Source organism: Cryptomeria japonica, chromosome 6 (assembly GCF_030272615.1).
Source record: "Cryptomeria japonica chromosome 6, Sugi_1.0, whole genome shotgun sequence".
NCBI lineage: Eukaryota > Viridiplantae > Streptophyta > Pinopsida > Cupressales > Cupressaceae > Cryptomeria > Cryptomeria japonica.
Window position 1 is genome coordinate 243,590,733 of NC_081410.1, and position 26,453 is coordinate 243,617,185.

The 26,453-nt window shown below is 37.8% G+C and overlaps 1 protein-coding gene across 3 annotated transcripts in view; it reads right to left on the minus strand.

Annotated features, from left to right (window-relative positions):
• The window catches only part of LOC131079753 (nudix hydrolase 19, chloroplastic), a 164,381-nt gene extending 138,191 nt beyond the window's left edge, over window positions 1-26,190 (minus strand). The window contains exon 1 of one of the 3 annotated variants that reach the window (XM_058017787.2): window positions 25,562-26,190. In XM_058017787.2, the coding sequence (XP_057873770.2) occupies window positions 25,562-26,029 (468 nt within the window). In that variant the 5' untranslated portion in view covers window positions 26,030-26,190. The remainder of the gene's footprint in view (window positions 1-25,561) is intronic. The other 2 variants (XM_058017786.2, XM_058017784.2) reach the window with 2 other exon arrangements.
• Window positions 26,191-26,453: the final 263 nt, after the last annotated feature.

Sequence of the window (26,453 nt, forward strand, 5' to 3'; positions counted from 1 at the left end):
GAAAGTCTACCCACACATCTACGATGAAGGGAGCCTACCTCCCCAATGAATCTACATTGGAGGCTCATTGGATCGAGGCATCTCATCTCCCTCATCAAGGAACAGGAACAAGAGTGGATTGGGATGATATTTCAACCACCTTTTTTCCTAGCACCTGCTCCACTCTTGACTTCCCTCACACAAATGTCTTTGAGCCAAATGGAGAAGTGGTCCATTAGGATTACCAAGTCAAATGAATATGTAGACATGGGCGGAATTTTTTTACATATAAGGAGGATTATGGTTACAGCCAGATGGTTGAAAACTTGAAAGACATTTTTTTGCAAAAGAAGATGAGGTCCAAATTTTACCATGAGGACATGGTATATTTCCATTGGAAGGGAAATGATGAGTTCTTGTTACAGTATCTTATTATCATACAATATTGCTACATTTTCAAGGTATTGTACACTTAATGCATTGTAAAAAACCTTGAATTGTTGTAAGAATGAATAATTTATGTGCTTTAAGTGCTTATGCTTTCATGGTTAAATTTACTTGAATGATTGGATGATTTCTTGTTTATATGCATACATATATATTTTTTATAGCAAAAACAACTACAAGATCCAAGGTTTGAGCCTTCCAAATCTCTCTGTACTGATCATAAGGGAAAAGCGTCTAGCTCCAAAGTGGATTGCAAAAATCCAAGATAGTATTCTGAGTGATAAGCTGTCCACATTTCTTCCATACCAATAGTAGCTCGACCAACTTCACTCCCCAAATTCAGTCTTGACAGGTGTCACACAAGAATAGGAATTTCCAATTGTCTTTAAGTCCTATTTTCTACATTCTATTCAGATCAAACTCGAGTCATCTAAATAACAAGAGTTTCTTTGCAAAGAAATTTCCCTTAATTACGACATGACTAATATCCCCCCATGCCTTCAATAAAGGACATCTCCTAGTTAAGTTGTTGGCATCTTTTGTTGAATAAAGAGACTGTGGGTCTCAAGAATAAAATACAGAAAAGAAGCTCAGTTCAGTTCAGTTTTCCATCAATTAAGTCTTCAGTTTAATTTTAGTTTCTAGCTAGAGAATAAGGCTAAGATATAAAAGATCCATTAGATATCCGTTCCTATTTTTGCTATTATACATTTCAGTTTTGCTCTTTAAAATTCAAATGCATGTGGTCCCATTAAGTGCAAATAAGAAGGAAATTCGTGTAACTCTACTTGAGCTTTAGGACATCCCTCAAGAAGGAGAGTCAGGCCCCCTCTACCAGAAGGAGGTGATTTTCAGGTATTCTTTTCATTTGTTTGTTTTATTAGTAGGTGTTGCTACGATGTGTTGTGATTAAATTAGTTCTATTCATTGTCCATTTCAGCCAATCTGCAGGCATTCTAAAATCATAAAATCATAAAATCAAAACAAATCATTTATCTTCTGGTATTTATTTCCCATGAATTACTCTTGTTCAATTTTATCTTTCAACATTTTCTTTCCACACATTAGTATTATTCAGTTTTTTTAGCATGTGTGTTTAATTTCCACACATCATTCTAGTATAGATGAGATTTTGCTTTCATTTCAAATTCAGTATTTACTTCTGCAAGTGTTTTAAATGGATAGTAGAACAGATGGTTGAATTCTGTGTGAGATTTATGTTGCAAGCTAAACAATAGGAAGCAGCATCTTAGTTAGATCAATTTGCTTTGTTATTGTCAAAGCTTGGGAATTGAAACACCATCTTGACGTTCCCCAGAGCCTTATTGTTGACAGCTCCAGACACCACCTAGATTGATAAAATTAAACTATAGGAAATTAGACAACGACAACACCTGTCACTAATGCTACACAAAGTTTTGTTAAATCCAAAAAAGGACAAAGGACTGTGGTAAAGAAATTGCAATTTCAAGACCATGTGCAAATCCAAAGATAAGTGTTGCAAGCAAATGATAGATAGCAGATCACAAATAAATTGGTTTCTATTCAAATGGTGGAGAATTGAATTTAAAATGTACGCCTCATCCAAACCATACAAAGTTTATTGGTTACATAAGGGTCATCATGTAACTATTTGTGAGCAATGCAAAGTTAAATTCCATATTGGAAATTATATGTAAATTACAAAGATGAAGTGTGGTACACGGTGATACCTATGAATGCGTGTTATATGCTGTGGTTACGTCTCAACAATATAAGAGGTCAAATTTATTAAGGGAGAAGGAATACTATCCAAATTATCAAGGATAGAAAAACTGAGTTCCTACTAATAAAAAGAGGAGTTGAAAGTAGCAAGGTAATGTTGCTCTTAGTTAAGGCATTCCAAATAAAGTTTCCCATATGATTAGATAAATAAATGAAAAACTAAATATATGTTTGATTACAGAAAATTGAGTCCACATGAAGTGCCAGTAGTGCCTGCACCAAAGAAAGATGGATAATTGAGGACACATATAAATTCCACAGCAATAAGTAAATCACCATTAAGTACAAGTTTTAGTTACCAAGGATGGATGATGGATTGCTTGAGTAATACAAAATATTTGTCCACAAGAAATTTGAAGAGTGATTAAGATCATTGATCATATTCATAAAAGAGAAAGGGGGTAAATGGAAAACAGATTTCAATACAAAGGATTATATTAATAGTTAGTGGTGCCATTTGGATTGACCAATGCTCATAGCATTTTTATAAAACTAATAGGTACTAAAACCATTCTTGGCTAAATTCATAGTACAACATCTTGACACTTGTTTTTAGAAAAACCAAAGAGGAATATTTAATGTACTTAAACAAGTATTGGGGCAGTTCATGCAAAAGAAACTGCTAATTCATTTGAAGAAGTGTACATGCATGAAAGAAGAGCTTGTACACCTGGGGTCTGTGATTTCATTAAAAGGATTAAATATGGGCCCAAGCATTAATGGTATATATTTGTTTTTGGCTACGAATGTATAAAGATATTATCAGATACATGGAGAGATGCAAAGTATGCCAGTTAACAAAAGGGAGAAAACAGTATACATTATTCTACAAGCCATTGCCAAAAACTAGTAGACCTTTGGGAAAATTAACCATGGATTTTTTTCTTGGATTTCCAAGGAGACAAAGAGGCAATGACACTCTACTTTTGGTAGTTGATAACTGTCAAAGATGGCACATTTATCTTTTTCAGAAGACAGTGATCCTACAGAAGTAGCAAATTTGATTTTACTCATTTTCAAAAGAACTTAGATCACATGGGCTGCCAAAGAGCATAACATCAAACAAGGATACTCAATTATTGGGCTATTTTTGGATAATTAGGCACTAATCTGCAGTATAGTTCTGTATATGATCCACAAACAGATCCCGAGAATAGAAGCTTTGGTAATTTGTCCAAATATTTAGCATGAAATAAACAGGACAATGGAGTTTAGCATTGGCCAAAGCTGAATTTCCCCAAAACAAATCAGTCAAAGCGCTTGCAGAAAGGATATAGTTCCAAATTATATGAAATGATCCCCTTAGATTATTTTTTTATTTTTAAAACAACCAAGTTCACCCGTTAAGGTTAGGATAGTCAAAAATTTGCACTGAAAGGAAATACTGAAATTGAAGCAATCACTCAACCACTTGTTCAACAGGAGGAATGAATTAAGCCAATGATAGTCACTCAACCCCTTTTCAATGGGAGGACTAGGAATTAAAAAACTATCACTCAACCACTTATTCGACAGGAGGACAGGAGTACAATATAAAATAGAGATAGGCAGCGTAGCCAGCCTCTATAACCAAACTATCACTCAACCACTTATTCAACGGGAGGACCATAGTACAATATGAAATAGAGATAGGCGGCAAAGCCAGCCTCTTCTACTTATTCAATGGGCATTAAGAAACAATTCATAATGAAGTTGTTGTTAGTACTACTAATCAGCATTACAATAAGTAACATGAATTGAAAATTCAAGAGGTATTGCTATCCAACAGTTGCAAATAATGTCCAATGCTATTCTCAAGTTTCAAGAGACTCTTCACCAAAGAAACAACCCCCCAAACTCTAAACACTAAATCTGATATACTTGACTGGCAAACTGAAAATACACCAGCAACATAAAAACTCACTAAAATTCTCATAACTCCTCCAAAACTCGATGGAAAGGCTTGAAATCAAATGTTGAAGAAGGCTAGAGAGGAGACACCAAAAACCCAACCCCTAACAAGCAGCAAATATCACCTAACATAATATTGCACACTTCCCAATGCAGCCACACGCATGGTACGGCTTGGGAGAGAGGGCGAACTTCACTGTAAAATTCAAATCTGCATTAAAACCTTTGAAAATTTGCAAAAACGATCGCCTAGGCCAAAGGAAAACATAGACAGAATACCCAGAAGCAACAAAAACCCTCTCAAAGACTTTATGATTGAATTTCACTTTCAGCTCCACAAAAAACCAGCAACCTGGAAGGCTCACAAACACCCCAAAATATCAGAAAACTAAAAAAGCATCACCAAAATCCATCTCAATATAGCTCAATCTATTCCTCTAAATGAGAAATAATCTCTCCAATCAGCTAGGTGCTATCTCTCAAGCACAAAACTGGCACAAGCTAGGAAGCTTTCAACTTCGAAGCACAAGTCTAGCACAAATTCGGTAGCACTTCGTTACAAAATATCCATGGACACCAAAACAAGAGCCCAACACTCTTATTTATAACCTTGGTGTCTCCAAATTCAAATTCACATTCCCTCCAAATGGACGCCAAACCCAAATGCACACTAATTTTACCTTAATTTGAAATTTGCATTTCATTTCCCCTCCTTTCCAAGTTGACATTCACATAGAAGAAAATATCCTTTATAAAAATACAATAAAATAATAATGTGGTGTCCAAGGTAGATAACTGAAATATATTATAAAATTAACTTATTTCCCATAAGGCGTCCATCTTGCCTTATTAATATTTCACTTTACAAAATATTTTTCCTCAACAATAAATCGCCCAACCTTATGACATAAAATAATACTTATCACCTCAAGTCGTCCCCTTAAGTCATAACCAGAAATACATAAGTCATACGCCTAGGCCAACGGGGGGCATTAAAAAATATTAAAATACTTTTCCCATGTGCTGAACAACTACCATAGTGAACTGCGGGCTAAAAGTACCGAAAACTGCACTGCCAGAAATAGCCTTTGAACTGGACCAATGAAACCAAAAATAGCAATGCAAAAAATAGTACTTGCTATAAATAGCATACTGCTAAAAATAGTGTCTCCAAAGTGATTTTAACCACATTTTAAACAGTTGTCATGACTTACTAAAAATAGTAAGTCCGGAAAAGTCATCAGATTCAATTGCATGTCACACCATCACGTAGCTCTCTGAAAACCCAGAAAAATGAGCTGTCCTCGCCCCCAGCTACTAAAAATAGTAAGTTTACCAAACTCCATTGATCGCTACACATGTACCATCATTGCACAGCTTTCTAAAAACCCAAAAGGAATCCAGAATCAAAATTGTAAAACTCCAACATGCAAGCTGCCAAAATTGCCAAAATATCCTCCTAAAAATAGGAAACCCTAATTATTGCTCCCGAATAGCCTATGGGTCTCTGAAATAGGCTAACAGCCAACTGAACAGATCACTACTGAGAAGAGGACATTATAGTTCACCCTCCCCAAGATTGCTTGTCCTCAAGCAATGCCACCACAACTCCAGAAAATTTAAACTAATCCACACCAAAGCAAGTACAACCCCAAGGTCCCATGTCCATCTCAGGAAAAACCCACCATGTCGATGTTGCACCACTCTGATCACATCAATGAAAACATCACGCCAAAACTGCACTAACCTCCCTTGTAACTCCAAAATGTTACCATCCATGATACTCAAACTGAAAAATCTTGAAGGATTAAAATCAATATCATGCAGCATCTCATGCCCATAAAGCTCTGAGTAATCAATATCAACAATGCCACTATCTATCACAAGCCTGGGCAATAGGAAATAAAGTCTACTCAACTCACAATCAAACTCCCCAACATATCTCCCCAAGGCATCAAGCAGAGCTATGACTGTAAATGTGACTTCTCCAAATCTCCTTGCAAGGAGGAAAACAATCCTTTGCAAGAGCTCAACAAACTCATCCCCATAACTCCACATGAATCTACTAGGCCTCAATTGAATTATTCTGATACAACCATGGAGACTTCTGAAAACTCTTACAGTTCCCACTCCAAGCACCTCAAAATGATGAACCAAAGAAAGAAAAGGTTCGTTGTCCCAATCATAAGAAGAAGAGAGGGCATAAGGATAACCACTAGTTAGAGCTTGAACACTTCCCATACACAGATACTGATTGCCCCAACTCACCATACCTCTCATCTGAGACCATAAACCATCCTGCCAGGAGACTGTGAAGTCTGAAAAAGAGTACACCAATAGCCCACCAAGTCTGAAATGATTGACTTGAGATCTGATCTTAGGAAAATCAGCATCCAAGGAGAAGAACAGCTGCTGCAACACAGGAAATCGTCATCCAAAACAACACATGTTTACATCCAAAGCTGGAAATATCCTCTCTAGTGACTCCAACTCCACATAGAACCATCCTTTGCTCAGAATATCTTCCCAATCCACTAGTTGATGAGCAAAAGGAACCATCGAATGGCTGGTAAAGAAGGAAACAACACCATCAAGACTGAAAAGTTGTTCCTTATCCCTCCAAAGATCCTTCTTTCCACATGTAATAAGCTCCATCAGACCATGTTGACAGTCTCAAGCCTGGATACCCAACCGAAAGTGATTTTCAACACACTGAAAAGAAAACTCAACACATCTCCAAGTGCTAGTAAGGACCAAGTGCATACTTAAGAAATTGATGTCTCCTCTAGTGAGCCCTTGAAGCCTAACCATGAAAGCTTCAACAACATTGGAGTATGGAACAAATGTTGTCCTCAAATCCAACTCCCAAAATGGACTAGCATGATCCTTATTATTATTCAACCCAAGGAATAGGTTATCAAGCATGCAATCATCACGTTCTGGTTCTTCTTTCTCCCCTAGTTCATGAGTAACAAGTCTGAAATCTTCACTCTTTACTGCTGCAACGAAACTTTGGACAGCTACTAAACTGTGTTTAGACAACACCTTGATGCCAAAGATGTTGAAATCATCCTAATTCAACACTTCCCAAGTGGAGTCTTCATCCTCAACCCCACTTATGCATTCAGTATCAAGCAGCCTCGAAAGATTACTATTCACAAAATGTGGCACATCCTCATGGTCTAACATCACATCATCCATACACTGGAAACCATACTCAGTCTCATGTTCGATCACTTCACCACATGTTTTATCATCCATCACGAAGAGAGGGTTTTCATAACTTTCCTCAATACCCACTTCAAAGAGAGGGTTATCAAGAACCTGGAAGCCATCACCTTTCCTCTTGCTCAATTCCATCTTGCTGATCCGAATCTGCACATGCAACATTTGTTTTTCTTGTGAAGTTCTCAAGAACAAACTCTTCTCGAAGGCTATCAAGCTCACCAATTACTTGCTCGATTTCTTCAGCCCTTTGTGCATTCTCTTGCTCCCTGAAAAGTTTGAAATCAGCAAACTGATCTTCTACCTCCATTAGAGCCAATTGAGTATTTTCTAACATGTCCTTTGTTGACTCAAGCTCAAGATTAAGTTCTTCAACATTCCTCTCTTTTCCTTGGAAAGCACTAAGGATCTTCTTTGCAAATTCGATGGCATAATCACGATCTATGATCAGTTGTATGCACTCTGATTTCAATGTCTCCAAAGAGTCTTTGATTAGTTGCAAATTAGGGAGAGCAACTTCATCCTTAACTCATTTCCGTCTCTCTTCAATTTGAAACTTCCAATAGAGTTCTTCTATCAAACTATGTGTACGGTCAAATCTAGATAGAACTTGTACCTCATTCTCAAGGATCTCATGAATTTATCCTTCCACTCGTGAAAATGCAAAGGTGGTGTATTGGTGATTAGCTGTAACTGAAAATCAAAACTTTGTTTCTTGTCTTTGCTTCCCTCAAAGCTGCTCCAAAACTCTTTTTCTTCACCACCCACTAGCTGCAATTGCTCAATATCATAAAGAGGATCAGATTCTACTAAATCTTCAAGTTTTTGATCAGATTCTACTAAATCTTCAAGTTTTTGCTTACCACCAACTTCATGAATAGGTAAATCAGATTTGTGTTTTAGAACCTCTTTAAACTTTCCATCATCAAGAACTATATGGTCCGCTAGCTCTACATCCTCCTTAATGTCTTCTTGATCAAAGGATGTGGTAGCCCCCAACTTGATCAATGAGTCAGTGCTGATCGCTGTTTTGAAAGTTTCTGTAGAAACATATTCTTCTTTAGTGGTTGCAACTTGCAACCATCTCAAAGGGGTCATTATGGACTTTTGCCAAGCAAACTCTTTTACCAAAGACACCTTCTCCTCTAATGGCCTCTTCATAGCTTACAACACAATCTGTTTGTTGAGCCTAATCAGGATCAAAGGGAAATTCATCCCACATGGTTTCCTCGCCGTCCTTACATGCCTTCACACCTAGATCCCAAATGCTAAAAGGCTTATTACTTTATTTAGTTAAAAAGTGCTCACCATAGCTCCAAGTATTATCCAGATCTGATGGTCTACCATGAAGGTAACCAATTATTTCATAATGTGAACATAGATCATCAACAGGCTGAAAACCAAATTCCAACTTAGACCTTGAATCTTCTCTTGGTTTCCACACATTGCTATTATCACCAAGAGCAATGCTAGAACCAAGTGATGTTCCATCTTCCCGCTCAAAAAGTGGATTGTCGTATGTCTTCTCTATACCTATCTCAAACAATGGGTTATCATTGGAAACCACAAACTGATTTTCCAAAGAAAGTGAACTACTACTATGATGAATACCGAAATCAGAATCTTTGTCATACCTTCCAGCACTGATTCCATGGCTGCCCCAAGTCTCATGTACCTCCTCTTCAAAGCTTGTCTCATCATCATTTTTAGCTAATTGATGAACATCATCATACTCAACAAATCCCAAACTATGGTTTGACTCCTTGCCAAGATGAGGTGAAGGTGATGAAACAATGTTAGACTCAATTAGAGGGGAACCAAAAGAATTCATACCTCCTTGTGGCTGATCTATCATAGATGGTTCTATAATCTCAATGACTGTACCTTCTTTAGTCTTCATCTTCTCTTCCTTTGGAAGCACATGAGTGCATTCAACACTGTCACTAGCTCCATAAGAAACATTAAGGAACTCATCATGCACAACCTCAACTACTGATTTTTCTTCTTTTTGAATGACAACCACATCAATGGTAGGTGCACGAATGTCATAGGAGTCGTCATCAACATTCTCAAACTCCTCATTTGTAATTTTTCTACCCTCTTCCCGAGCAAATAGATCAAGAGATATCCTTTGATACTTTCTCTTAGCAAACCCAGTCTTGTAGCATGATTTCGAATGGTGGTTCATGAAACAATTGAAAAGTAATTCTTCCTTAATAACTTGAGGAGGTGTATCATATTCCTCAAACATACCAAGAATTTCTTCTCTAATCTTCTACTCACATGAATGCATTATTAAATTCTGAATTTATGTTGAAAACATAGGATGGCAAGAATATCTGATTTCTATATCACTCATTGAGAAATTTACCAACAAAACTCACAGGCTAGCAGGAAAACCAGCTCTGATACCACTGAAATGACCCCCTTAGTTTTTTTGTTTTTTTTTTTAAACAACCAAGTTCACCCGTTAAGGTTAGGATAATCAAAAACTTGCACTGAAAGGAAATACTAAAATTGACACAGTCACTCAACCACTTGTTCAACGGGAGGACTGAATTAAGCCAATGACAATCACTCAAGCACTTTTTAGCGGGAGGACTAGGAATAACAAAACTATCACTCAACCACTTATTCAACGAGAGGACAGCAGTACAATATAAAATCGAGATAGGCGACATAGCCAGCCTCTATAACCAAACTATCACTCAACCACTTATTCAGTGGGAGGACCGGAGTACAATATGAAATAGAGATAGGCGGCGAAGCCAACCTCTTCCACTTATTCAGTGGGCATTAAGAAACAATTCATAATGAAGTTGTTGTTAGTACTACTAATTAGCATTACAATAAGTAACATAAATTGCAAATTCAAGAGGTATTGCTATCCAACAGCTGCAAATAATGTCCAATGCTATTCTCAAGTTTCAAGAGACTCTTCATGTGATGTCCCCACTCTAGTCAATCTCTGTAACTAATGGGTTAGCCTATTATTTTGGACTCTCGTAGGCTAACATTTTGGATAGAGAGTCTCAGTGGCAGTTCCACTTCTTCAGTTCAGTCTTGGGTTCAGTTCCAGGGCCTTAGCAATTGGTGTATGGGCTTAGTTGAGGGACTTTCTATTTATAGTAAGTCAATCTAGCAGTTGTGTTATTTTTAGTCAGGGTACCTCGACACATGGGGGTTATTCAGTTTTGACTCCATCTTCAAACGACACGTCAAAAGACTAAATATTGAAGGAGATATTAATATTATAGTGGTTAAGTTATTTAATTAACTTATAAGGTTATTATAAAGTCATAAAGTGACTTTATTATATTTAAAAACCACTTCATATTATAAAATGATTTTATTAAAATCACAAGTGAAATATGGCGCCCAAGTTAACTATTGAGCTAAGCAAATTGATTAAATACATTTTAATGTATTTAAAATGCAATTAGGCGTACTTATTGAAAATCGTGCCAATTGGGGGTTATAAGGGAATTGAAGGCAATTCAAACTCATTATTGATTATTTAATATTGCTTGATTATTTCTTTGTGGATTGTCTAAGACAAGGGTTTCAAACGGTTTGCCATTGAAGAACGTTCATTCTTCATGGATCTGTGAATCTGAGTCTGTGAAAGATCAGTTGAACTATTGCAAATTGAGAGGGCTTCATACAGATGTCTTTATGTGCTTCATCAGAGGTTATTTGTGTTAGTTATTTGCAGAATTTGAATAAGGAAGGAGGCAATACAAGTTAGACGCCTCATTAGCAGCATTGTATCAATTCAATAACTAGTCACACAAGTGTCCTTGTTGGCCGTACCAATCAGCCTTGGCACGTGGGCTCCAGAAAGAGGGTGTTTTGCCTAGGAGGCTGAAACGCCTACCCAAAGTGCATTTTGAGTACACATTTCCCAACACCTAGTCTATTCAAGCTTTTCCATCAACTTTTTGGCTCGGAGAAATCACATTCTGGACTTGTACTTTTGATGACAGCGATAGAGTCACAGCCAGAGCTTGGATTAGCAAGTCGGATACTTTCTTGACCTTATGTCCTATGTCAGAAGAAGATGAAATTAAGTTTACAGCTTTGCATTTGGATGGGGTAGCCCATGACTGGTGGCACCATGGGATGGTTACCTTGCATCATGACCTTATTACTACATACCAAGAATTCACTGATAGATTGGTTGATGTAATGTCCCCATCTTTCTAGCCTCTTATGAAGTTTTAGCCTTTTGGCAAAGTGGAGAAATAAAGAGAAATTAATTAAATTAATTTTTTATAAAGTCATTAAAATAAATTAAAAATTAAAAAGTGACTTTATATTTAATTAATTTAATTAAATAGTGACTAAAATAAAATATTAAAACATAAAGTCACTAAAATAAAATAATAATTTTATTGCAAATGGAATCTTCTAGAAGCTTCTGGATGTGGAGATGAAAAAGTATAAAGGGAGATCAAATTGAAGCTTCAAGGCAGATTGGATATTTGGATGTTGGAGTTGATGAATTGACTGATGCTTTGCATTAGTTGGATCTCTGAGGACGCAAACCTCCAGCAGATTGATAGAAGGGCTGGACGAAACGCTAGTTCTTCATCTTGGGAGTGGGTTCGTGACGGAATCTACATCAGTGCCTAATATGTGAAGTCTTCTTTCGAAGACAAATTTGCAGCTGAGACAGAAAGACATTGCAGTCTTTCTTATTTGTGCTTATTGAGGATTTCATGATATTTTCAGATTTTCAGATTAGTGCCCATGGTGTGTCGATTTTGATTGGAGGAGTGTGGAATCCTATTGGAGAACAAATTGAAGTGCACCTATTAGTTGCTGCTGATAATTTGCAGGTCAGTCATTTAATCCCTCGATTTTATTCATAATCCATCATTGATGCATCTCACATGAGCAAAGGGACAGCATTGGCATTGAAGGTTATGGGCGATCCTTAGAAGTATTTCTTTGAGTATTTGAGTAAGAATCAGTGACTAATCAAGTTCTGAAGTGAAGGCCGATCTGCATACACTCAACACCGATTTTGCTCATTATACCTCTTTGAAGCATTGAAGTAGCACTTGGAGGTTAGCGACTTGGATAAGAGATCTAGGCGACTCTTCTCCTGACATTTGGAAGAGGAATCGATGAAGGATTGGCTCCATATGAATTAAAATCAGAAATCGAGCTAGGTCTGGTTGCCCATCATTTACACCATTAGCTCATCAATTTGGTTTTCAAACTCTTCAATAGAGAAAGGCGATCCATCCCTACACCTTAGGCGATCATTTTGGTGGATTATTTAAGGTGATTCGGCTACCATACCTTGTGGCCTCAGTCCGTACACTATAAGCAGCAGGGGCGACCTTTAGGAAAATTCAACTTGGCACATTAAGGAGTCTTGGTCAGTGGATATTGCTTCTTCTTCCAGGGCACTACTTACCAGGTTCATTTACAATAAGTTTCCTTGTAGTTTCAGTGTGTATGTCTAAGTGTTGTTGCAGTCCTCAAAAATCTGATTTTGGTACATTATTGACAGTCTATATAACTCTACTATAGCAATCTATATCATGCCTTTAAAGCTGTCAATGTAATGTTTACTTATCAGTCATATGAAATAAAGAAGGACATTGAGTTTGCATTCCTATACATTATCTTTCTGAGGACATAAGACAAGTGTTTAATGAAATGTCTATATGCTATTATCACTTGTTTTGATACTAAGTTTGAAACATAATCATAGGAGTTTGATCAATGTCAGCTTTGAGGAACACCTATAAGTTGTTTGTTTAGAGGTATTTATGTATGTTAGTCTTCACTGCAAATCTGAAAGTTCCTGAGACAGCTGACAGCATAACACGCAAACCTCTTAAACCGCATAACACGCAGTTTTGAGCAGCAAATATTCCTTGTTCTCAGTCATTATAGGACAGGGGATATTACAGTTGAGCGTTTTAATAAAAGAGATCCGGAATTGTATTTCAGAGATTTAGCTCAGCTGAAACAAATGGGCAGCTTGGAATCTTACATTAGTGAATTTCGAAAGCTCTCGGTCATGGTAACTAATATCTCAGAGAGAAGGCCGGTCATTCTTTTTGTTGAAGGTCTTTATAAGCCTATGAAGGGATGGATTAAGGCTTTTGATCCCCACAACTTGCAAGAGGCTATGAGGAAAGCTCGTAGCATGGAACTTACAGCCCCTCGTGGTAAGTTCAACACAAACTATTCAAAACCGTCCTCATCATTTAATGACAGCAAATCCGATCCAAAGAAATCAGAAAATGTGGATCAAAAGAACAAGTTTGCAGCACCTTCGGATAGGGAAACACTTAATGACTTGCGTAGAAGGAAACTGTGTTTTAATTGCAAGGGCCCTTATGATCAAAACCACGATTGTCCCCTCAAGCCTGAGGGTCAAAATAGGCATATGGAGTGGTTTTATGAGGGAGAAAACATGACTGATAACACAAACCAGCAAGCTGATCAAGATGATTCAGAGACTGAAACTTCAGAGAAAGGAGTTGAAAATGAAGGGGAATTTGATCTACAGGAAGCTCATATGTCTAGCATGCAGGGAGAAGGCTCTTTTAGGTTGCGTGGACTCTTGGCTGGTCAAAGAGTCATTTCTTTACTTGATACAGGTGCAACTCATAATTTCATAGATGCAGGGTTGGTGGAGAAGCGTGGAATTCAAACTAAAGAGTTTGAAGTTATAAGGGTGAAAGTTGTTGATGGTAACATTCTTACTTGTGATAGAATGATTTCAGATTTACCTATGAAACTCAATAACTATGAATTCAAAGCTGATTTTTGTGTGGTTAACATGGGAAACATGGATGTGGTCCTTGGCATGACATGGCTTCATGCAATAGGTGAATTTACACTCAACCTTAAACATATGGAGATGAAATTCAAGGTTGATGGGACTAATCATGTTCTTAAAGCTATCAAGGCCAGCAACTTAAAAATTAATCTCTCAAAAGAATGGAGAGACTTATTAGGCATGACATGGTGGAGTGGGCAGCAAAGTGTAAATTAATGCCTACTTATGAGGAGCAGCATAAAACACCTTGCCATTCATATGTTCAGGAGCTTAGAGTTAAGCATTCTAAGGTGTTCAGTGACATACCACATGGTAGACCTCCTGATAGAGGCATAGAGCACATCATTGAGCTTGAAGAGGGCACCAAGCCCATCATGATTACACCTTACCGGCACCCCAAGCGGTTGAAAGATGAAATTGAGAAAACCATCAAAGCACTTTTAGCTATGGGACACATAAGGCCGAGTAAGTCTCCATTCGCTTCATCAGTAGTTTTGGTGAAGAAGAAAGATGGTACACTTAGAATGTGCATTGATTATCGAATGCTGAATAGAAGGACGATAAAGAACAGGTATCCCATTCCTCGCATCGATGAGTTGATAGATGAGCTTCACGAAGCTTGTTATTTCTCTAAGATTGACTTGAGGATAGGTTATCATCAGATTAGTGTCAGAGAGCAGGATATCGAGAAGATTGCATTCAGATGTCATTGTGGACACTGTGAGTTTTTGGTTATGCCTTTCGGTTTAACCAACGCACCAGCCACTTTCCAATCCACTATGAACAAGGCCTTCCAGTCTCAGTTGAGGAGATTTGTTTTGGTATTCTTTGGCAACATTTTGGTTTATAGAACTTGGGAGGAGCACCTAGTTCACTTAGATACTGTTTTAGGCATACTTGGCAGGGAGTCTTTTTACGCCAAGGAGTCCAAGTGTGCATTGGGCATGGCAGAACTTTTAAATTTGGGTCACATAATCAGCAGAGAGGGAGTTCGCATGGATCCTGATAAGGTTTGTGCCATTATTGATTGGTCTACGCCTGAGACCTTGACTTAGCTCAAGGGATTTGTTGGTTTATGTGCCTTCTACCATCTATTTGTTAGTGGTTTTTCACGGCATGCCGCACCACTTACTGATTTGACAAAGAAGGGTGCATTTGTTTGGACACCTCTAGCACAAGAGTGTTTTGAGAAGTTCAAGTAATTGATGACTACATGCCCAGTTCTAGCTTTACCAGATTTCACTAAACCTTTTGAGCTTCATTGTGATGCATGTGGAGAGGGTATTGGTGCAGTAATTATGCAGGATCATCATCCTATAGCTTTTGAGAGCAGGAAGCTTAGGGGTCCTGAGAGGAGCTATAGTATTTATGATAAGGAAATGTTGGCCATCATGCATGCAATGGCTAAGTTTATGTAGTACTTAGTTGGCAACGAGTTTTGTGTCAAAACTGATCATAAAAGCTTGAAGCATTTCCTTGGACAGCGGGATCTAAATGAGCGTCAACAGAAGTGGGTCAGCAAGCTTCAGTCTTATGATTTTGACATCTCCTATGTCAAAGGGACTTAGAACGTTATTGCCAATGCCTTTTGCCATCCCCATTTGAGCTCCATGGCAGCGGTTTCCGAGGATTGGAAACACTTGATTATAGCAGAGTATGCCAAGAATCTATGGGCTTCTAGCATCATTGATGGGACAGTACAGGACAGCAGGTACTCTCTTGTGAATGATCTCATCATTTACAAAGAGAGAATATTTTTAGTCCCAGATTCAGATATGAGAAACAAGGTATTGAGATCGCTACATGATTCACCCATGGCTGGTCATCCTGGTTACTTTAAGACCTATAGGCAGGTATGGGAGAGATTTACTTGGAAGGGTCTCAAATCTGATGTTCTTCAGTATGTCAGGGAGTGTTATGTTTGTCAGCAAAACAAGCAGGAGCATACTTTCCCTGTTGGGTTACTTTGGCCACTTCCTATTCCTGAGAGGAAGTGGGATTGCGTGTCTATGGACTTTATCACGGGCTTGCTGAAATCTGAAGGGAAAGATAGCATTTACGTGGTAGTTGATCGGTTGACTAAGTATGCACATTTCTTCCTGATCACGACTACTTATTCAGCTCCACAGGTGGCCGATCTTTTCTTTCGTGAGGTATTCAAATTGCATGGGTTACCTCGGAGTATTGTCAGTGATAGAGACAGTAGGTGCATGGGTAACTTGTGGCAGGAGTTACTCAGATTATACGGGACAGAGCTCACTCCAAGTACCAGCTACCACCCCCAGACTGATGGGCAAACAGAGATTGTCAACAAATGGGTGGAGGGATACCTGGTGAACTACATTTCTGGGCAGCAGAAGGCTTGGATGAAGTGGTTGCACCTTTGTGAGTATTGTTACAATTCCACTCACCACATGACTATTCAAATGACACCATTTAGAGCTTTGTATGGTTATGATGCTCCTAGTTTTCAGGATTTATTGCTGAGCGATTGCAGAGTACCGAGTGCTGGGGACCTATCACAGGAGAACCAGGATATCATGAGATCTCTTCATGAGAACATTCAGAAGGCTCAGAATAAGCAAAAGCAATATGCTGATCAGAGGAGGGTTAAGAACTTAAGATATCTTTTGAGATCGGGGATATGGTGTACCTGATGCTTCAGCCCTACAGACAGTCCTCTCTTAGGAAGAAGGGCTAAGAGAAACTCAAGCCACGTTACTATGGACCATTCAGGATTGTTTGGCAAGTTGGCAAGGTGGCTTATGAGTTAGATTTACCAGCAGATAGTAAGGTTCATAATGTGTTCCACGTTTTTTGCCTCAAGAAGGCATTGGGACAACATATAGCTCCTTCTTCAGCCTTACCACCCTTGGATGATGAGGGGAAGTTGATTTTAGTACCTGAGGCCGTCATAGAGACTAGAGAGCGTCATCTTCGAAAGCGCATCATCAGGGAAATTTTGGTTAAGTGGAGAGATTTGCAAATAGAGGATGCTACTTAGGAAAGTGAGAGCATTTTACAGCATCCAGCATTGAGTTTGCTTGAGGACAAGAAAATTCAAGGAGGGCAGACTGTGGTGTCCCCACTCTAGTCAGTCTCTGTGACTGATGGGTTAGCCTATTATTTTGGACTCTCGTAGGCTTACATTCTAGATAGGGAGTCTCAATGGCAGTTCCACTTCTTCAGTTCAGTCTTGTTGACGTGTTTTTTATGACATCGTCGAACACAGAATAAAGTTGCCTAACGGTCACTTCACTCTCTCTTGATCAAAGTGCGATTGCATGCTAAGATTGCAAGAAGTTCAAACAATCGACTCCAAGGTTCCTTTATGCTACGGACGTGACTCAGTTGGCTGATGTGATTGCTGGTAATCCAAGGGGCCTTACGTTTGCATCGTTCTTTCACTTCTTTGTTGTGGCTGGAACTCCATCATCGGATATAGAGAATCCGTGATGCTTCTGCTTTGAACGAACTAAAAGGAACTTAAAGTAAAAGGGAAAGGGTTTAGAAGGATCTAAATCTACTCCTAAGGGCAGTGATAACAATGAATAGTACTTTGGTGGACAAATTCCAAATAAACCAAGCTTTGCTTCGCCAAGATCAACTACAACTCTGCAAAAACCTGTGCAATCTTCTAGGGATGCTAGAGGATTTTCAAATCGAGAAAGTACATTTGAATACCCAAAAACGGCGCAATCCAAACGACCATCTACAATCGAACTTAGCACAAATTTAAGGGGTTTAGGCTAACTTACATTGCAACTTACAATTAGCAAGATGCAAAAAGTATGAACCATGGAAATTCATCAAACACCATTACATTCTGCATTGAAATCAAAGCACTATACTACTACTCTAAGTGAGGAAAGTGAAACCATGCAAGCTTTGCAAAAATAATTTAAGTGGACACCATCAGAGAACAATGTTTCACTGTTATTATCTCAAAACTTATCACAACAATTTCATACAAGTCTCCCTCCTTTACAAATGAGGGGGGTCACCCCTTTATATAGGCCTCAGGCCATGATTACATGCAAAACCTAATTAGGGTTTTCCCTAAAAGATTCTCCACTCAAGATGCAACAAGGTGGGAATCTCCAATTAATAACCCATAAAGCCCATATACAATTAATTACAATCCTGCTGAAAATGGCACCCATAAAGCATTAATTAACCATTACATTTAAAAAGTGCCCACTATGCAATGAATGTACCCTCATGCAAAGATCGCCCATGATGCCACAAATGCTCCATCATTTCCACATGCGGCGGCTGCATGCAAAAGGAATCTGCCATAAATTCAACATGCAATGATTGGGTCGCCATTTGGTCAAATATTCTGGTAATGAATGTGCCACTCTACTGCCACGTGTTCAATAGATCCTTGCCATGCAAGTGGACCGCGCCGTTGTATATCCGCTCCTACACATCTAGAATTGTTGGAGAGAAAAAATTTGAATCAGGAAGAATTTTCTTGAAGTCTCTTCAACTTTCCTTGCTCGAAGAAGGTTTTCCATCACTTTTCACCATCTCCTATTTTTTAGGAATTTTCCACAAATTAGGGTTTCAAGTCCAGGAAGAAGAGAATTCTCCTACGAATCCAAATCTATGAAAATTTTGAAATTTGGATGTGATTTGGTGTCTAAAAATAGGATTTTTCAAAATTATTCCCGAGGGGATTTCCTACATTTCCATTCCTCCTTGACCCTTGGATTTTCCATACCTTAGAAGATTTTTTGAATTCAATCCTAGGCGTGGATTTTTCACTAGAGAGGGAATTTCATTAATTTGGTGAATTCTCCATGACTTCTTGATTTTGGCGCCCAGCTGGAGAGTAGGGTGGAATTTTGCATTGGTGGAGGATTCAGTGAATTTGTGAATCCTCCATGCCTCCTTGATTTTGGCACCCAGCTGGAGAGTAGGGCGGAATTTTCCACTAGTGGAGGATTCAGTGAAATTTGTGAATCCTCCATGCCTTCTTGATTTTGGTGCCTGTCCTTCATCTTGGGCGGAATTTTGCACTAGCGGAGGATTCAATGAAATTTGTGAATCCTCCATGCCTTCTTGATTTTGGCACCTGTCCTTCATCTTGGGCGGAATTTTGCACTGGCGGAGGATTCAATGAAATTTGTGAATCCTCCATGCCTCCTTGATTTTGGCGCCTATCCTTCATCTTGGGCGGAATTTTGCACTGGTGGAGGATTCAATGAAATTTGTGAATCCTCCATGCCTTCTTGATTTTGGCACTTGTCCTTCATCTTGGGCGGAATTTCACTGTGGAAGAGGAATTCCATTGACTTGTGAATCCTCCATGACCCTTTCATTTTGGCGCCCAACTAAGGATTTGGGCGGAATTTTGCAATGGCAGAGGATCCAATGAAATTTGTGAATCCTCCATGCCTTCTTGATTTTGGCGCATGTCCTTCATCTTGGGCGGAATTTCGCTGTGGAGGAGGAATTCCATTGAACTATGAATCCTCCATGACCCTTCCATTTTGGCGCCCAGCTGAGGATTTGGGCGGAATTTTGTTGTGGAGGAGGAATTCCATTGAATTGTGAATCCTCCATGACCCTTCCATTTTGGCGCCCAGCTAAGGATTTGGGCGGAATTTCTCTGTGGAGGAGGAATTTCATCATTTCATGCCTCTTCCAAACTTGGATGGATTTTGAGCTTCTTCCGAATCAGGCCACCATATAAGAATTTGGGGTGATTTCCCAGACTTAGACAAATTTCTTGTGCTTTCCATTTCAGGAATGGGCTTCCAACACTTAAACCATTTTTTGATCCAACTTGTCTGCCTTCTGACTCTTTTGGATTTAGAAATGATCTTCAGGAACGTTCAGTCTTCAGCATCTTCAAGGATGAACCTGCCAAAATAGGTTTTCCCAAATAGTAAGTGTTTCAAAATATTAGGGTTTGGACAAAACGGGTCAAGAAAGCACTTACTAAAAACATAAACTTACTAAAAATAGTAAGTTTTATTTTTGGCCAAATAAAGACATTCTGGGACTCAATAAAATCCCTAAAAAATAGGAACTTTCTAAAAGTTGCTCCGTTTTGGCTCAAATTTTACTGGGAGGTTCCTTGAAGGGCCCTGATTCCAATTGTATGTTCAGTTTCTTCAAAACCCTAACAGAACCCCCAAAAATCTAGGACTAAAGGCAGAAACCCTAAAATTGACAAAACAGGCATAATATTGCACGCTTCCCAATGCAGCCACAGGCATGGTACGGCCTTGGAGAGAGGGTGAACATCATTATAAAATTCAAATCTGTATTAAAACCTCTAAAAAATTGCAAAAAATATCACCTAGGCCAAAAGAAAACATAGAGAGAATACCCAGAAGAAACAAAAACCCTCTCGAAGACTTATGATTGATTTTCACTTTCAGCTCCACAATAAACCAGCAACCTGGAAGCTCACAAACACCCCAAAATATCATAAAACTGAAAAAGCATCACCAAAATCCATCTCGATATGGCCCAGTCTATTCCTCTGAATAAGAAATAGTCTCTCAACTGACACAAGCTAGGAAGCTCTCAACTTCGAAGCACAAGTCTGGCACAAATTCAACAACACTTCGTTACAAAATATTCAAGGATACCAAAACAAAAGCCCAACACTCTTATTTATAACCTTGGTGTCTCCAAATTCAAATTCGCAGTCCCTCCAAATGGACGCCAAATCTAAATGCACACTAATTTCACCTTAATTTTAAATTTACATTTTATTTCCCCTCCTTTCCAAGTCAAACTTCACATAGAAGCAAATATCCTTTATAAAAATGACAATAAAATAATAATGTGGCGTCCAAGGTAGATAAGTGAAATATGTTATAAAATTAACTTATTTCCCATAAGGCGTCCATCTTGCCTTGTTAATATTTCACTTCATAAAATATTTTTCCTCAACAATAAATCGCCCAACCTTATGACATAAAATAATACTTATCACCTCAAGTCATCCCCTTAAGTCATAACCAGAAATACATAAGTCATACGCCTAGACCAACGGGGGGGGCATTAAAAAATATTAAAATACTTTTCCCATGTGCTAAACAACTGCCATAGTGAAGTGAAGGCTAAAAGTACTGAAAACTGCATTGCCAAAAATAGCCTCTGAACTAGACCATTGAAACCTACCAAAAAATAGTACTTACTATAAATAGCATACTGCTAAAAATAGTGTCTCCAAAGTGATTTTAACCACATTTGGAGCATCTGTCGTGACTTACTAAAAATAGTAAGTCCGGAAAAGTCCTCAGATTCAATTGCATGTCACACCATCGCGTAACTCTCTGAAAACCAAAAAAAATGAGATGTCCTCGCCCCCACTTACTAAAAATAGTAAGTTTACCAAACTCCACTAATCGCTACGCATGTACCATCATTGCGCAGCTTTCTGAAAACCCAAAAGGAATCCAGAATCAAAACTGTAAAACTCCAGCATGCAAGCTGCCAAAATTGCCAAAACATCCTCCTAAAAAATAGGAAACCCTAATTACTACTCCCAACTAGCCTATGGATGTCCAGAATAGGCTAACAGCCAACTAAACAGATCACTGCTGAGAAGGGGACATTACATTATATATTGAAGGTCATCAGGAGTGACTTATCTGTTGAGTGTGAAAGGTAAAAAGAAAAGTGTAGAGGCAAAATCCTTTCAAAAGAATATGCACCAATTGGATGAAGAGCTGAAGAAGCAATAGCAACAAAATAGGGATAAGTGTATGATGAAGATAGAGAAGAGCACAAGGGAAATGCCATTTGCTAAAGAAGACCTTTGATTGGTCTGTTAGAGGAAGGATAAGTGCTCAAAAAGGAACATATAACAAGTTGAAATACAAGAATGTTGGACCATGCAAGATCTCAAGGAAATTATCAAGCAATGAATATGAAGTGAAAACACAAGAAGGAAAAGCAATTTAATCCATTTTCAACATCTTTGACTTGCATTCACATGAGATAACTGATAAAACTGAAGCTAAAGAGGAACAAACAGGAGATTGGAGAAATCAGATTTCTGAAAGAGCGAGAACATAGTGAAGCAACTCTTGATGAATGAATTGGTAAGCAAACCAGGTATCATGGTTATGAAGAGTTCTTTGTTCATTGGTAAGGAAAAGGGTCTCGAGAGGACTTCTGGATTTTCAAAGCAGAATTTGACAGCATTGGTTGACTGTCATTTTCTCTTTCCCTATTACAATAGCAAGAATCATGCTCACAATAAAATTTCCAGGGGATTTTGATGCAGAAGTATCCCGGGAAGTCCAAGTAAACCTACATTAGGGGTCAATGTTTCAAAAAGATCAAGCACAAACAATAAGTACAAAGATTAAAAATGGTATATTCTTGTTGATTGCTTTTGTTCTTGGAAAAGTTCTAGAACCATTGGATCAATTTAGATAAACAGATTTTGTATTTTTGGGAGTTAAGGGAAACTTTAAATCCCTTATACCCGCCAAGTGGCTTTCGAGCCATCAAATCAATATTGACCAACAGCTTCTCAAGCATTCTAAATGTTAAAAAGGACTCAAAAGTCCTTGTATTAAGAAGGAAGCCTTTGCATTACTAGAAAAACTTGGTATTATGGTACTTTCAGTTGTCAACAAGTTTAAATGAATTTTGAAGCCATTTAATCCTTGAAGAAAATTTATAAACCGTTGGACTGGAATCTAGATCCAACTGTAAAGCTTTTTTTAAATCCAACTTGAACAAGACACGAGAAGATCTATAGAAAACAAAAATGTACAAACACCAGCAAAATATTTTTGATGCTTTAAGAATGGTTTTGTTTCGCGACCCTTTATGGGTACCAAATCTGTCTTTGACCATTGGATCATTGGATACATAAACAATTGAGGTGAGCAACAAGATTCAAAAGAATAAAGATATATAAAGTCTTAGGTCCAGAGAAATCACATAAACAATTAGAATCGTCAGATGTGACAACAAAGCAAACAATAGATGGTGAAAAAGCTTTTGGGGAGTTCTTTGGGGCAGATTTTGAGTACGGGACTTTTAGGCCTTTAAAGGCAAGAAACGATGAATAATCAATGACTTTGAGTACACGACTTTTGGGTCCAACAAGGCAATAAACCATTGATCCCCTTGGAATCAACCATAGAAAAAGGCACCAAGTGTATTTAGGTAATTAAGGCCTATATGATAATAACACTTCTTGTTAACAATTAGATCAATCCTAACAGACAGTTGCCAAGCTTCTTCAAAGGTATGATGCTTCTCAAGGCTTTGATAAGTCTTTCTCATCTGAAGTTGATCGTAGATTGTGAATTTTTCACTAGATAAATCGTACAATGGAGCAAAAGGTTTTTAAGGATGATATTAAATAAGTTCCTTACAGCTCTCAAATCCAAGGCAAAGAAACGGCAGAAAAAAAATAATGTAACTTGGGGAGATTTTAAAACACGTGAGCTTCAAAACAAAAAGGGATTTTGAGCTAATAGATTGATGCTAAGATTCAATGATGTGAATAAAGGTATTAAAATAAAAATTGAGATGCTTAATAATGAACAAAAGTATGGTGTGCCTTAGGGATAGCTGGTAGTTTGTAGAGTCTTTTGAGCTGACTTATGGACGTATGATATTGAAAAATTTAGAGAACAACTCAGATTTCCCTTCAGCCTCTGGAAGGACTCCTTTGTAAAACATTTTTCTTGATTAAATACGAAAAATAATGCTCTAAGCAGGGAGCTCTAAGTCTACAATTAGAAGCTAGTGGTTTGATAGTTTTAGATAGATGTTCAATTGATAGGTTGATTAGAAGCTAGTGGTTTGATAATTTTAACTAGATGTTCAATTGATAGGTTGAATTGTAAAAGAGAGTACATCTGAAGAAGGCCCATGCAGACCAAAATTAAGATGTAATTTTAATGTGAAGTGAATAAAAGTCTGCCTTGAATATTCCTCGTCAACCTTCATGTATCTTATCTGTAAGATAATAAATTGAAGCTTGTCTTGTGTGTTAAAATTTACCTCCTCGTGTATCTTTGTAGTCTGAATTGAAAGTTATTCATTTGATCCCCTGCTACACCGTTAACTTATGACTTTAAAATAGTTATACTAAAGCCTCACCTCCAGGTGTCCCATGGCCATATATAAAGGTAGGTTTGAGTTAATATATTGCCATAAGTTCTATCCTAACTCAAGGTGTCTCTATGCCTACTTCAGGGGCCCAAGAGCCTAGTATGGAAACATGGCTTATAGTGCATAACTCCTTGCTCCCTATTGCTTGCTCCAAACCTATCTGACCTACCTTTCACAAGATTGTTTTGTTATAATAAATGGCATCATATGTACCAATTTATTTAGGATTAAACCAATTGGATTTATCCTGTCTGAATAGGTTTTGTTTCTTCTTCTCTTTGTATCCAGGTTTAGTTTTTGTTGCTTCCTCACTTTGTATCTAGATTCAATTTCATATCTTCAATTGTTTCTAAAATTTACTGGTGTGAGTTCTCGTTCTTTGGTGAAATTATAAAATTTTGGTCATTTATGATATTAATATTATTCATTTCTTCCTTTATCGACAATTTTTTTCCCTTTTTTTCTCCAGATAAATTGATATGTAAGATAGTGGTCTCCTGCAAGGGGCTGCAAGGGGCTACAACTTCTCTTTCTGAGGTACCAATGGTCCCATAAATATTTCTTTTCTAAAGCACATTCTATTTTGAAATCTTTAACTAACAGCATAATCCCATGCAGCTGTTTTCTGTTTAAGTTTTGGAGGTATAAGTGGTTCGATGTAATCCTTTAATTAGCAGAAAGTACAATTTGAAATCTTCTCTTAAAATTGTGGTGCAGCCACAATTAATGAATTAAAATTTCAGCCATCAATAAAGAGTGGGGGCTAAATTTATGCAGTCACTGCTTAACCACGAATGTGTCACATAGGTGCACGTTTCTCTTCCTCCGTTTTTAAATTGATATGAGAAACAAGAGATTTACAATTTAGCAACTACTTAAAAAGCAGGTAAATAAAAATTAAAAACAGAATATGAGCAATCATAGGACCCCTGGCCCCCCAAAAAATTAAGGAGTACCTGCTAAAGAAAATTTAGCTAAGCCGCTGCGTAGGACCCTGCTGTAGAAAGTGGGAGCTGCTACAGTTTACAAAGCAGAATTTTAGTGATGGATAGAGGGGGTGCTGAAATTATGCAGTTACAACTTAAACTGGTTTTGAGGCCTTGGCACATGGTTTAAAATTACAAGTCTTTCCTCTAAATTTTCTGGCTATATTTTCTATTCCCAAAAAAGCTAGGACATAATTTATGCAAAAATAAATAAGATCATGCTCTATAAGAGAGGGTAACAAGGCTGTTATTTTCGCACATTAGTATTTAACGATAAATAAAAGAGTATCATTATAACATGAAATTCATCATCAAAACTCCATGCACTCTCAAGCAAAATGCATGGATTCACCTGGCCCGCAATTGAAAGGTCTGCCATCCCAACCTCGTGTGAGGGATCAGTCCCAATCATTAGTCTCCTCACATCCACAAAGATAGTTTTTTGTGTGGAAGAAACAAATTCAGCAGCCTTTTCGGTGGGAAAATCGAGAGCCCAATGCATGGTATCTCCCCTGTGCCCCAGGTATACCATATTACTGAGCAAATTGTGATCGACCAATTGAACGCATTTGTAGAGGCTCTGCCAAGCAAGACGCCATGTAGGTGGAGATGGAGGTGAAGATGGAGATAAGACCAAAGGCTTGCTGTGCAGGAAAGGCAGTATAAGAACCGTTTGCTCATCTTTGAGTTGTTCAGGGGTTTTGCACAAGAAAGATCGCAATCGTGCAAGAGATGAATTTCGATCTAACACAGTTAAGGGATTCGCTGAAAAAGCGTGATTTCTCCAATTAGAAAGATGTTTTTTGGTGTTGTCTTCCATTTACAATCGTATTACTTATGACTCAATCTGCACGTTGCCTTGCTGTGCTGCAAAAGTCACCCGTACTACCAGAGTCCTCTTCAACTGTTCATGCTTTCTCCAAGGTGCAGGCTGTTTTATCTAGTTTTTTTATATTTTAATTAAACAATGTATAATTTGTAATCTTTTCTCAGAATGGTGGAATGGTTTGCAATGGCTTTTTTATATAGTTTTGTGTTTATTTTGACAAAAATTTCTCGTACACAACACAAAATGGTATAATTTTATTTATAACTGATTTGTTTCCTATATAAATTATATATTTTATTTATATAATTCATATCTATCAACTTATTCATCATATTTATGTATAAATAATCATATTTGGTTGTGACCTCCATTGTATATATAATCATTAGGTTTTAAACAAGTTCCTTGTGTAAAT